The sequence below is a fragment of the Ursus arctos genome, unplaced genomic scaffold (genome assembly GCF_023065955.2).
Source record: "Ursus arctos isolate Adak ecotype North America unplaced genomic scaffold, UrsArc2.0 scaffold_20, whole genome shotgun sequence".
NCBI classification, from domain to species: domain Eukaryota; kingdom Metazoa; phylum Chordata; class Mammalia; order Carnivora; family Ursidae; genus Ursus; species Ursus arctos.
Window position 1 is genome coordinate 40,614,860 of NW_026622875.1, and position 11,579 is coordinate 40,626,438.

Genomic DNA, 11,579 nt, shown 5'->3' on the forward strand with positions numbered 1-11,579 from the left:
CCTGGGTGGCCCAGTCATTAAGCGTCTGCCTTCGGCTTAGGGCGTGATCCCGGAATTCTGGGATCGAGCCCCACATCAGGCTCCTCCACTGGGAGCCTGCTTCTTCCTCTCCCACTCCCCTTGCTTGTGCTCCCTCTCTCGCTGGCTGTCTCTCTCTCCGTCAAATAAAGAAATAAAATCTTTAAAAAAAAAAAGAAAAGAAAAAGAAAAAAGGGACCATTTTAAAGTAATGAAAAGCATTAAGGAACATATTATTTATAGAATATCATAACAAAACATGTTTTGAGATTTTTGTTGATATTTCAAGTCAACTCTCGTTTACATTAAATAATTACTAAAACTTGCATATAAATCTTGAAACCTGGATATTTCACTGAGTAAATATTTTAGTTACTTTTACCAAAAATTATTTTTGTTGACTATATAAACTTTTATTGCTATATCTTTTACATAAAAATGTTATGTAATCAAATATTTTTAAATTAGCTTATTAAAACTATACTGTTTAGTGAACAAAATTACAAGAGTATATAAAAAATGAGCCCATTTTCATCAGAAAGAAATTATATGTAATATATACACACATAGGAAAAAACATAAAATACACCCAACAGAGTATCAATCGAAATTATCTGTAAGAAGTAGAAATAGAAGTTATTTTCACTTTTTCTGATACACATTTTCTAGTTTTCTACAATGAACCCATATAGAAGTATTTTAAAAGCTTATTAGCCCATGTATGTGAAAACGTAATTACACTAGAATAAAGACGAAGGTTTCTTTTTTCTAGTGGCAATGTTAATACCTACTTATTACTTCCGCAGTTCCAACTTTCTCACTAGAATTTAGGCGAAAAGGTAAGTGAAATCAAAATAAACAAGACTGGCAAGTTTGGCAGAGTAGAAAACAGAAATTAACATTGCAGTCAGATTTGTCTTTTACTGTCCCATTCCCAACAAATGGCAGTTTGCACTGCTCACTGGCTTACTAGCAGCAAACAGAGGAGGTTCTCTCCTGAGAGGTCTAATAACTCTTTTCTCACAGAAACCTAAAATAATGATGTCTTTTAACTCCTCTTTATTAGCAGAAAGTTGCCCCCTGAATAATGTCCAGGCCACTAAAAATCAAAATCTGGGGATGAGGGGACAGAGAACAATTATACCAGCCCTTCAATGGGATGGTCCCATCCCTAGAATAAGTATAAATACAAACACCTTGGGACTGAGAACTGAAATGAAAAAAATCTACTGATCATCTTCCCTCCAGCTCTTATTGCCACTACCTCTAGGAAAGAAGAAGAAGAAAGAAGGAAGGAAGGAAAGAAAAGAGAAGAAAAAGAGAAAGAAGAAAGAAAGAATGCCCAGAGTAGTTCTTTGGTTTTAACGCTGTTACTAATAATATTCGGAAAAGAGATCATGAAATTAGCTTGAATACAAACAGATCAGCAAACTCCTATCTACACATTTACAAAAGCACTCTCAAGCCCACAAATGATAAAGGAGACTGATATATATCTTATATCTGTAGGCTAAAAGAATTATGCTCATTTTTGGGGGGTGGAGAGTTAAACTTTTCACATTAATGTCAGTACATTAAGGTTTTCATTAACAACTTATTTGGTTTACTTGTAAATCCACCAATTTTCCCATTGTGATTAGCTCTACTTGAGAAGTTGAAAAATTCTTCTTGAACTGTAATAACCTCCTCATACTCATGTTTAATTGAGGCAAGTATATGTTGGCACAGGTTTGATTTTTAAATTTATTTTTGTTGCTGTTGTATTAGTTTTTTTGCTTTTCAAGTCCTTGTTTCACTAATTTTTAAAATTTCTTTAAGTTTTTGAATTATGGTCATTTTAAACATTGAAAAGAAGGGGTCTTTTGATTCAAAATAATGATTTAACCTTTTCTTTTTCTTATTATGTTCATAGTAGTAAAATATCTTGTACTACAGTGACTATTCCACACTAAACAAAAATTCACAATATACCCTTAAAAATAATCAATTACCAAAATCATTCTAAATAAATTTTAAGGTTTGATAAAATTGAAAACTTACAATTTAAGTTTTTTGTAATTTATTTTACTGCCTAAATTTGTGTGGAGAAAATACCAAGCTATTTATAGTAATAAATAATTCCAGCATTTAATTACACTAGAACATAAGAAATCAGAGCAACATTTTCATTCCCACATAAAACTGAAGACAATAAAAATGTAAAAAAACCCCATATGAAAATATCCTCCACAAATCTAAAAATGCTTTAATTCTATTCTTTGTGGTTTACACATATGATGCCATAACTGACTTTTTCTGAGGTTCAAAAGCTGGCTACCAAATTAAACAATGCATTGTTGGGAATTTTTAAATTATAACAAAACATCCAAAAAATCTATAAAATCTATATTAAAATATTAATCTATGTTAAGCACTTCTGCAATATGGCTAACTCCTAGAGAAAGAATACAGATCTAAAACTTTTATCCAAGACTCAACCTTTATCAAGAATACTTCTCAACCACCAGAAAAGAAAGACATTGCAATAAAACAAATTTTTTATTTCAGCATGAGTATGTACCAAGATCATTCTGTTAAGGAAAAAGAAAAAAAAAAGATTCTTCCATGCACAGAGTTGTCACGTGAGATATAGCAATTTGGGGCAATCACCCAGTTCCTGTTTTTCTGTGAGAGAATGAATTGCTGCCAAAGAGGGGAAAGGAGATGGTTTGCCAGTTGTTGCTAAAAAGGAACTGAGCCACTCATTCACATAATCGGCACAGAAATCTCACCATCACCAAGCCAACAAGAGTGGCACTAGCAAAACCTTGGCAACAAGCCTCCTCTCCTACCTTCTATAAACGACCCCCTCAGACTTCACATTACCCTTTTGTTTCATCTCCTCCCCTTCCTTTCTCCCTCAAGTCTGCCATGCTTTGATGTTACTTTCACTGATATTTCACTCATGTAACAACCGAGAGTGCCATGCTATCTATCCACCATTAATGAAAACAAAACCAACACTTTGTCCTCCATCCATGCTCTTCAAGAAATGCCCTCCCAAACCAAGGGACAAGGAAAGAGATGGAAGGTGAGGGATACTTAAGATCATAAGGAATGTTTAAATGTCCACTGTGAAAATAAAAAATACACTTTCTCTAAAAGGCATCCAAATTGAAAAGCAAGAAGTAAAACTGTCACTATTTGCAGATGACATATAAAAACCTAAGGACTCCATCAAAAAACTATTAAAACAAAGCAGTCCAGTAAAGTTGCAGAATACAAAAATCAATACACATAACTCTGTTGTGTTTCTGTACAATAACAACAAACTATGAGAAAGAGGAATTAACAATCCCATTTACAACTGAATCAAAAAGAATATTTAGGAATAAATTTAACCAGGGAGGTGAAAGACCCATACACTGAAAACTAAGACACTGATGAAAGAAACTAAAGACACAAATAATGGAAAGACATTCCATGTTCATGGACTGGAATAATTAATACTGTTTAAAAGTCCCTACTGGGAGCCTGAGTGGCTCAGTTGGTTGAGTGTCCGATGCTTGATTTTGGCTCAGGTCATGATCTCAGGGTCGTGAGAGTGAGCCAGGTGATAGGCTCTGTGCTGAGCATGGAGCCTGCTTAAGATTCTCTCTCATTCTCTCTCTGCCCCTCCCCACTCTCACTCTCTGTCTTAAAAAATAAATAAATAAAAAGTAAAAAATAAAAGTCCCTATCCCTATCAAAATTCCAACAGCATTTTTCAAAGAAATAAAACAATCTTAAAATTTGTATGGAACCACAAAAGACCCCAAATAGCCAAAGCAATCTTGAGAAAGAAAAGAACTAGAGGCATCCCAGTCAACAGTTTCAAACTGTATTAAAAGCCACAGTAATCAAAACGGTATGGTACTGGCATAAAAACAGACACAAAGACCAATGGAACAAAACAGAAAGCCCAGAAATAAACCCACAAATATGTGGTCAATTAATTTATGATAAAAGAGCCAATAATATAAAATGGGGAAAGGACTTTCTCTTCAATAAATAAATAGTGTTGGGACAGCCACAACTGGACAGCCACATGCATGAATGAAATTGGACCCCTATCTTATCTATACACAAAAATTAACTCAAAATTAAAGACTTGTATAGAAGCTCCTTGATGTAGGTCTTGACAATGATTTTTTTTTGAAAGTGACACGAAAAGCAAAGGCAACCAAAGCAAAAATAAATGAGACTATATCACATTAAAAAGCTTCTGCATTGCAAAGGATAAACAAAATGAAAAGGCAACCTACTGAATAGGAGAAAATATTTGCAAATGATAAATCTGATAGGAGGTTAATATCCAAAATACATAAAGAACTCCTACAACAGCAAGAAAAAATCCGGTTAAAAAACGGGCAGAGGATCTGAATAAACATTTTTCCAAAGAAGACATACAGATGGTCAACAGGCACATGAAAAGACATGTAACATCACTAATCATCAGGGAAACGCAAATCAAAACCACAGTAAGATACTACCTCACACTTGTCAGGATGGCTATTATCAAAAAGACATGAAACAAGTGTTGACAAGAATGTGGAAAAAACAGACCCCTAATGCACCATTGGTAGGAATGTAAATTGGTGCGGCACTATGGAAAACAGTATGGAGTTTCCTCAAAAAAATTACAAACAAAATTACCACATGATCCAGCAATTCCATTTCTGGGCATTTATCTGAAGAAAAAAACACACTTATTTGGAAAGATATATGCACCCCCATGTTCACTGAAGCATTATTTACAAGACCCAAAACACACAAGCAACCTAAGCATCCAGTGATAAGTGGATAAAGAAAATGTGGTATACACACACATACACAAGAATACCATCATAAAAAACGAAGGAACTTTTGCCATTTGCGATATGAGTGAAACTTGAGAGCATTATGCTAAATGAAATAAGTCAAAGAAAGAAAGACGAATACTGTATGATCTTACCTATACATGGGCTCTAAAAACAAGACAAAAACCCTGAATTCGGGGCTAGAGGGAGCAACAGGGTTGAAGGTGACTAATGGGTACAAACTTCCAGTTATAAAGTAAGAAGTCCTGGGAATGTAATGCACAGCATGGAGACTATAGTTTACAATACTGCACTGAATACTTAAAAGTTGCTAGGAGAGTAAAAAAAAAGTCCCCATCACAAGAAAAAAACTGTAACTACATGGTGATGAATGTTGACTTATTGTGGTGATTTCACAATATTAAAAAAAAACACAAAACTCACTTACTCTGAGACAAAAGATAGGAAAATTATCTCAAATGATTTGAAAAAATGACACGTGTGTACCCACCTGAGAGCTTATATGGGAATTAAATGGATAATCTCAATCAATCCTCATAAGAGCTCCATGAAGCTCCACCGTTATCATGATTCCCTTTCTACAGATGAGGAAATGGAAGTCTGAAGAAGTGTTTTCCCAAAGCTAGTACTTGAAGAAGCTGAATTATGAAGCCACGTGATCTGATTTCATAGAAATCTTAAAAAAGCATTGTTAAACAAGATACATAAACCCTGAAAAGGAAATGTATTTCCTAGCTTTTTGTGTCAAAGTAAAAAAAAGGTTAGTACAAAGAGATACAAGTATATCCCAGAAGGCTTTTTTTTTTTTTTAAATCTTGTCACATCAGGGTATAAAAGATGAGGGTTTATGGTTTGTTTGTTTTTTTTAAGATTTATTTGAGAGAGAGAGAGAGAGCACGCACATGTGCAGGCATAAATGGGGGAGGGGTAGAGTGAGGTGGAAAGGGAGAGGGAATCTCCACCAGACTCCCCACTGAGAGCAGAGCTCATGACCCAGAGATCATCACCTGCACGGAAACCAAGAGTAAGGGGGCTTAACTCACTGAGCCATCCAGGTGCCCCAGGTTTTTTGGTTTTCAATGTTTTTAAAGTGGGGGGGGGGGGGGCTGCATAAATCATGGTTAAGAAGATAAACCTGGTTTCAACCCCGTTTCTGCCTTAGCCAGGTGATTAACAGTTTGTTACCTAATCTCTAACCCGATTTCCTTCTCTGCAAATGAAAATAATTATACTGATCTCACCTTTTCTCTAAAGAGGGTCCTATTTTTAAAAAACTCTGAAAGAGGTTTACTTTTTTTAACGTCTTTAGTAACATGTAACTACTGAGACCTAAGTAATTAACAGATCTAAAACTACAAATGAACACTCACTACGGTTCAGAAAATTATAATTACACTTGCTAAGTACTGCTATTATGTTACTTGAGACTATATCTAAAGAACATTGCTACCTGATCACCTGTCTTAATAATGGTAGACTTTTTGGGGCACCTTGGTCCTAAGATCGAGCCCCACAGGGGGCTTTGCGCTCAGCGAGGAATCTGCCTGAGGATTCTCTCTCCTTTGCCCCTACCTCCCCCTGCCTCTCTTTCTCTCAAATGAATAAATAAATCTAAAAATAATAATAATGATAGACTTTTCAGGAAGTTAGTATGTCAATTATACAATCTGTTATGATAACTGAGGTTGGATTATGAATCCAGCTCTTTGCTAAACAGTATAAAGGATACAAGTAGGTACAATACACGGTCTCTGGCTTTAGGAGTTTATAATTTAATTAAGACAAAATTATCATGCATGAAAGTTACATAAAAAGACATTTATGTTTTTTGACCCATAAGGGTAACAAAAAGATGAGTGTAAACTGGAGGATGAAAATTTGGTGAGACTCTGAGCTAGCCTTGAAGAGTAATTAAGATTTAGACTGGTAAAGATAAGAGAAAGAGGCATTCCTGATGGAAGGTAAGCATGCATAGCAACGTGATAAAAACAACCATGAGGGGGGCGCCTGGGTGGCTCACTCCGTTAAGTGTGGGATCGAGCCCCATATCAGCCCCACATCAGGCTCCCTACTCAGTGGGGACCCCGCTTCTCCTTCTCCTCCCTGCTCTCGTGCTCTGGAGCTCTGTCTCAATCTCTCAAGTAAATAAAAATCTTAAAAAAAAAAAAAAAAAAAAACACAACCATGATGTCCAAGGGACAGTGAAGAGATAAATTTAACTATGAAGACTATAAAAAATAAATTTCACTTGAGAGGGCACATAGTTTATGAAAGAACTGGCTTGAAAGTCTAGTTGAGTTCAGACTTGCAATAATGAGCCACTAAAGCAAAGTTCTTAATACAAATCTTTAAACAATATTTAAGTATGCAATGTTTTGAATTAGATATATACAGTAAGAAAAAAGTACATCTTATATTTCATCGAATTTTACTTTTTAAAAACTACAATGTTAATTGTGGTTTTATTTTTTAAAGACACTTCTGTTTTAGAGATAAATATTGAAATATTTACAGATGAAGTGATATAATTCTAGGATTTGCTCCACTTCAAAATAAAGAGGGGGAAAGTGGGTGACCTTGAGTTCGTAATCACTGAAACATGATAAAAGGAGGAAGGCTTCTTATATTATTCTGGCCACCACTTTTTTATATGCTTAATATTTTTAATTATAATATATTCAAATCTACTAGAGTATTCTAGAAAAAAAGATCAGTATTCACACAGTGATTATATTCTAGTATTTCCACAGAAGTTTTTACAACCACCTAAAAATTATAAATGACTTAATGACAGACTACAGGGTCTACTAATCAAAGCTTTACGAACATAAAAGTTAACTCAAGCACTCTGCTTGCTTCAGGAAGCCTTCATAGCTGTTGCCAATATTAACTCAAAATAGTTTACTATGTTTTTCACTTTTTTTAAATTGTAAAAAAATCTGCTTAAGATGCTGCAAATCAAACACAAACTGAATACATTACTAAAAGGAGAAGTTACTGTCAATCTTAAACCACTCTGCTTTGTGGTTTCAGGTATTAAAATGTAAACTTTCACGCAGTGACAATGTTAATATTACATGCTGGCAAGCATCCCAACAGAAGTTAATACCAGCAACACATGGCATTACCCATCCCCCTCCCAAAAGAAGGGTATCAGGGACTAATTTCATTTTTATTTCTTCCTGTTACCCACAAGCAGGTGGCAACATAACACCAGTTTCAACAAAGCAGGCAAAGTTACCCCTCTGCAGAAATAGAAGACCACTGAAACAAATCCCTGAATTCTTTCAAAGGAATAATTTGCTTTCACCCTGGTTTAAAAGCACTTCATATAAAAGTCAACTTCATCATTCTGAGTGTACATTTCTTGAACTTCACCACCACCAACAAAAAACATTTACTTAGCCCAGCACTGGCTACATATGTTATCTCATTTAATTCTTAATGCAACCTTATTCTATAGATGAGAAAACAGACTTTGAAAGGTTAGGTCCCTTTTGCAATGTGTTGGAGAAAGGATCTGAATCTACATCAATCTGACATCAAAGTCCATGCTCATACCCACTGCACTATATTGCCTCCCATAAAATTAAAGTAGTCTATGATCAATGATGTATATTATGGACATAAAGATGCTCATATAACCTGACAAATTTAAAGCAAGCATCAAGTCTTAAAGTGGACTTATGGAGTGATTACCTTTTTAATAAATGTCTAATACAAGAGGATATAATCTGTAAATAAAAGATTAAGCGATTTTTACTGCATTTCCCATATTAGTTTTATAATGAAAAAATCTTTAATAAGTCAATTTTATTATCAAATGAATTTTTCTGATACTGAATGAGATCCTCTAAGTTTCATGAGTTTTTTTATGTAAATGAGATTGCTACTGAGCTTGAAAGAAAAAGCAGTCATTTATCTACAAAGTTAAATAACAGTAAATTCAAATATTGCTATCAAATGTCAAATGCCAACCAATTCAATCTTGGAGCAAAATGTTTACCATTACAGAATCCAAGGTCCTCAGAAACACAAATCAGTCCTTAGCACTTCCAAATAGTGAATGAGAACCATCTGGCTAACTCAATTTTCAGAAGTTGTTTGATTTTACTAACAGGGCTAAGGGCCACCCATTTTTAAAAATCATTATCTTGCATTTATGCATTCCCCCCCTCCTGGAATGGTCCACATGGACCACTAATTTATAATCTGGCATTTTATCTCTCCTGGCTCTGGTCTGTTCATACTACATTATTGGCGTAACATAAAAAATTCAGAAAATTCAACAATAAGAGCCTGGCAAGTTATTTTGCAAAGCATCTTGGCACCCAAACATAAATGGTTAAAATGTTTTCCTGCTGTCAGTAACATGCTTTTTACAAGGAGAACTTGTTAATACAGCAGAACTGCTACTCAACTCCCCTAAACCTCGCCCAAGCAAAGAGAAAATGAAAAATTAGTAATAAAAATGCCAATATGAAAGGTTCCTCGGGTGTTTTGAAAAGAGGGAGGATCCATCGAAAGTCCCTGTTAAATGTAACGCTTTTTAAATATTTCTCCTGGAAACCAAGTCAGCTGGCTGAGCTGGGCTTTTTTGTGTAGGAAATGACCCTGCTCTGAACTCTAATGCTGAGCAAGTGAAATGCTAGTGAATTATCGATCAGCCGTGGGAATCGGATCTCTCTAGGTCTTCCCTCCTCTACTTCCCAGCAGGAACAGAGCGCCGAAATCCTTTAACTCCAGGAGTAAGCACTTCAGTCACCTCTCCAGCACTCTCCATTCGGCCCCCACCCCGTTTCACCTGCGATGCTGACGCAGGTGAACGCTTCTTTTGATAATCCCACCCTGACAGATGGACGATGTACAGTATATTAACTGCTGTGAAACAGCCATTCCGAATGTGCTTTCAATCGTATGAGACTCTGAAGTGTAAATTGCCTTAGACTAATTCCCCACCAAATCCATTCTTCTTTGAGAGGTCAGAGCATCAGAAATGGTTTCATTTGCATTTACGATACACACACACACACACACACACCTTTCTCCGGGATTTTCTTAAGCCACATTTAGATAAAAGTGTTGACCCACAGAAACACACAAGCATTACTGCCAATACCCATCATCTTATGCCCGACTGCCCCGGAAGACTCTAAGAAAGAGGAAAAAAGATGAAGCGAGGGCTTCATGTCAGGTTCATGGTTTGTCCCCCTAAGTTTCAAGTGCACATAATGCTCCCGCAGCCAGAGCCTCCATAGAGGTAAAGAAAGAAAAGGGGCGGGGAGCGGGGGATTCTGCTGGCAGAAGCCCCGACTGGGCGCCGGTTCGGGACGCCGAATTTCCCTCTCTCTTCCCTCCCCCCCCCCCACCCCCGGACTGCCCGGCGGAATTCCACCCCAGCCGCGGGCCGGGAACAATGCCGCGCCCGAGACCCCCGCCCCCCAGTGGTCCTCCACTCACCACCCAGGTCAGTGCCCCGTTGCCGCCGGCTCCAGCGCCGCCGCCGCCGCCCGCCTTGGCCATGGCGGGTGCCTCCACTCACAGGCCCCGAGGCCGCGGCCGCCGCTCCCGCCTCCCGGCCGGCCGCCGGGCCCCTCTGCTCCGCACCGACCGCTCCGCTCGCCGTGCTCCTAGCGGCGCCGCCCCCCGCGCCCCATCGCCGAGACCCGGGACGGACGCCCGGCCGTGCCCGCCGAGGAGGCCGCGCCGCCCGGCGCCCTCAAACTCGAGGCGCGGTGGCCGCGTCGCCCGGGCCTAGAGCCGCCGCTGAGGAAGAGGTGGAGGAGAAGGAAGCAGGAGGCCGGCGGCGGCTAAGCCTCGGTGCTTCCTCCTCTCCCGCCCGCGGGCGCGGCAGCGAGCCGGGCCGAGGCCCGGAGGTGCGCGCGGCAAGCGCAGTCGGAGAGCCCGGGGCGTCCAGACGTGGCGGGGACGCAAAGGCGCCTTGTCCTTCCTCACACTCCGCGAAGGCCGACCGCTGGGGTTGTCGGAGTCGCCGCTGCCGCCGCCTCAAAGGCCGCCTTCGTCGGCTGCACTGCACCCCCGACTTCCTCACATCCACACACCGAGAGGGACAATAAACAGAGCCACCGCCGCCGCGGTCGCCTCCCTCTTGTCCGGCATAACACCGCACACACACATTCGCACACCAGGGAGGGCGGGCGGGAGGGAGGGCGCGGTGGCCGCCCCGCTGTCAGTCAGCGATTCGGCGCCCAATCGGGGCCTTTTCGCCGCAACCCTTCGGCCAATCCCAAAATTCCAAGCCCCCGGAGGGGCGGGACCCGAGGGGGAAACGTCATTGCGGGTAGCAACCGAAGGGAAGACTTGGGGTTTTTTGTTTGTGTGTGTGTCTGTGGGTTTTCCATTTGAGGGGAGAGCAGGGGCTGCTGTCAGGGGTCATTTGAGGGCGGCAAAAGGAAAGGGTCGAATTGGCCTCGGGTCGATTGTAATCCTCCGAGCGTGCTGTTTACTCTAAGCCCTGCCGGCGAAGCCGAGGCCATTTCTTTGCCTGGGGCCGCTGTGGGGGGAGGAGGGAGAGAAGGGGGGTGGCAGGAAGAAGCCGAGGGCAGTCCCAAAGGGAAAGTATTTTTAAAGAGCGGTTGTAAACCGCAGGCAAGACGTTGTAGATCACTGGTGCAAGGAGGGCCCCGTGACCCCGGCGCCTCCCCAAGTGGACGCTGCTGTCGAAAGAATCCTCTGCTCAGACCTTCTCCTCCTCCATCTCTT

The 11,579-nt window shown here is 39.8% G+C and overlaps 1 protein-coding gene across 2 annotated transcripts in view; it reads right to left on the minus strand.

Annotated features, from left to right (window-relative positions):
• Positions 1 to 10,573, minus strand: part of TOP2B (DNA topoisomerase II beta) — a 58,135-nt gene extending 47,562 nt beyond the window's left edge. For both annotated transcript variants that reach the window (XM_026496895.4, XM_026496894.4), the window contains exon 1: positions 10,317 to 10,573. In XM_026496895.4, coding sequence (XP_026352680.1) covers positions 10,317 to 10,379 — 63 coding nt within the window. In that variant the 5' untranslated portion in view covers positions 10,380 to 10,573. The remainder of the gene's footprint in view (positions 1 to 10,316) is intronic.
• Positions 10,574 to 11,579: the final 1,006 nt, after the last annotated feature.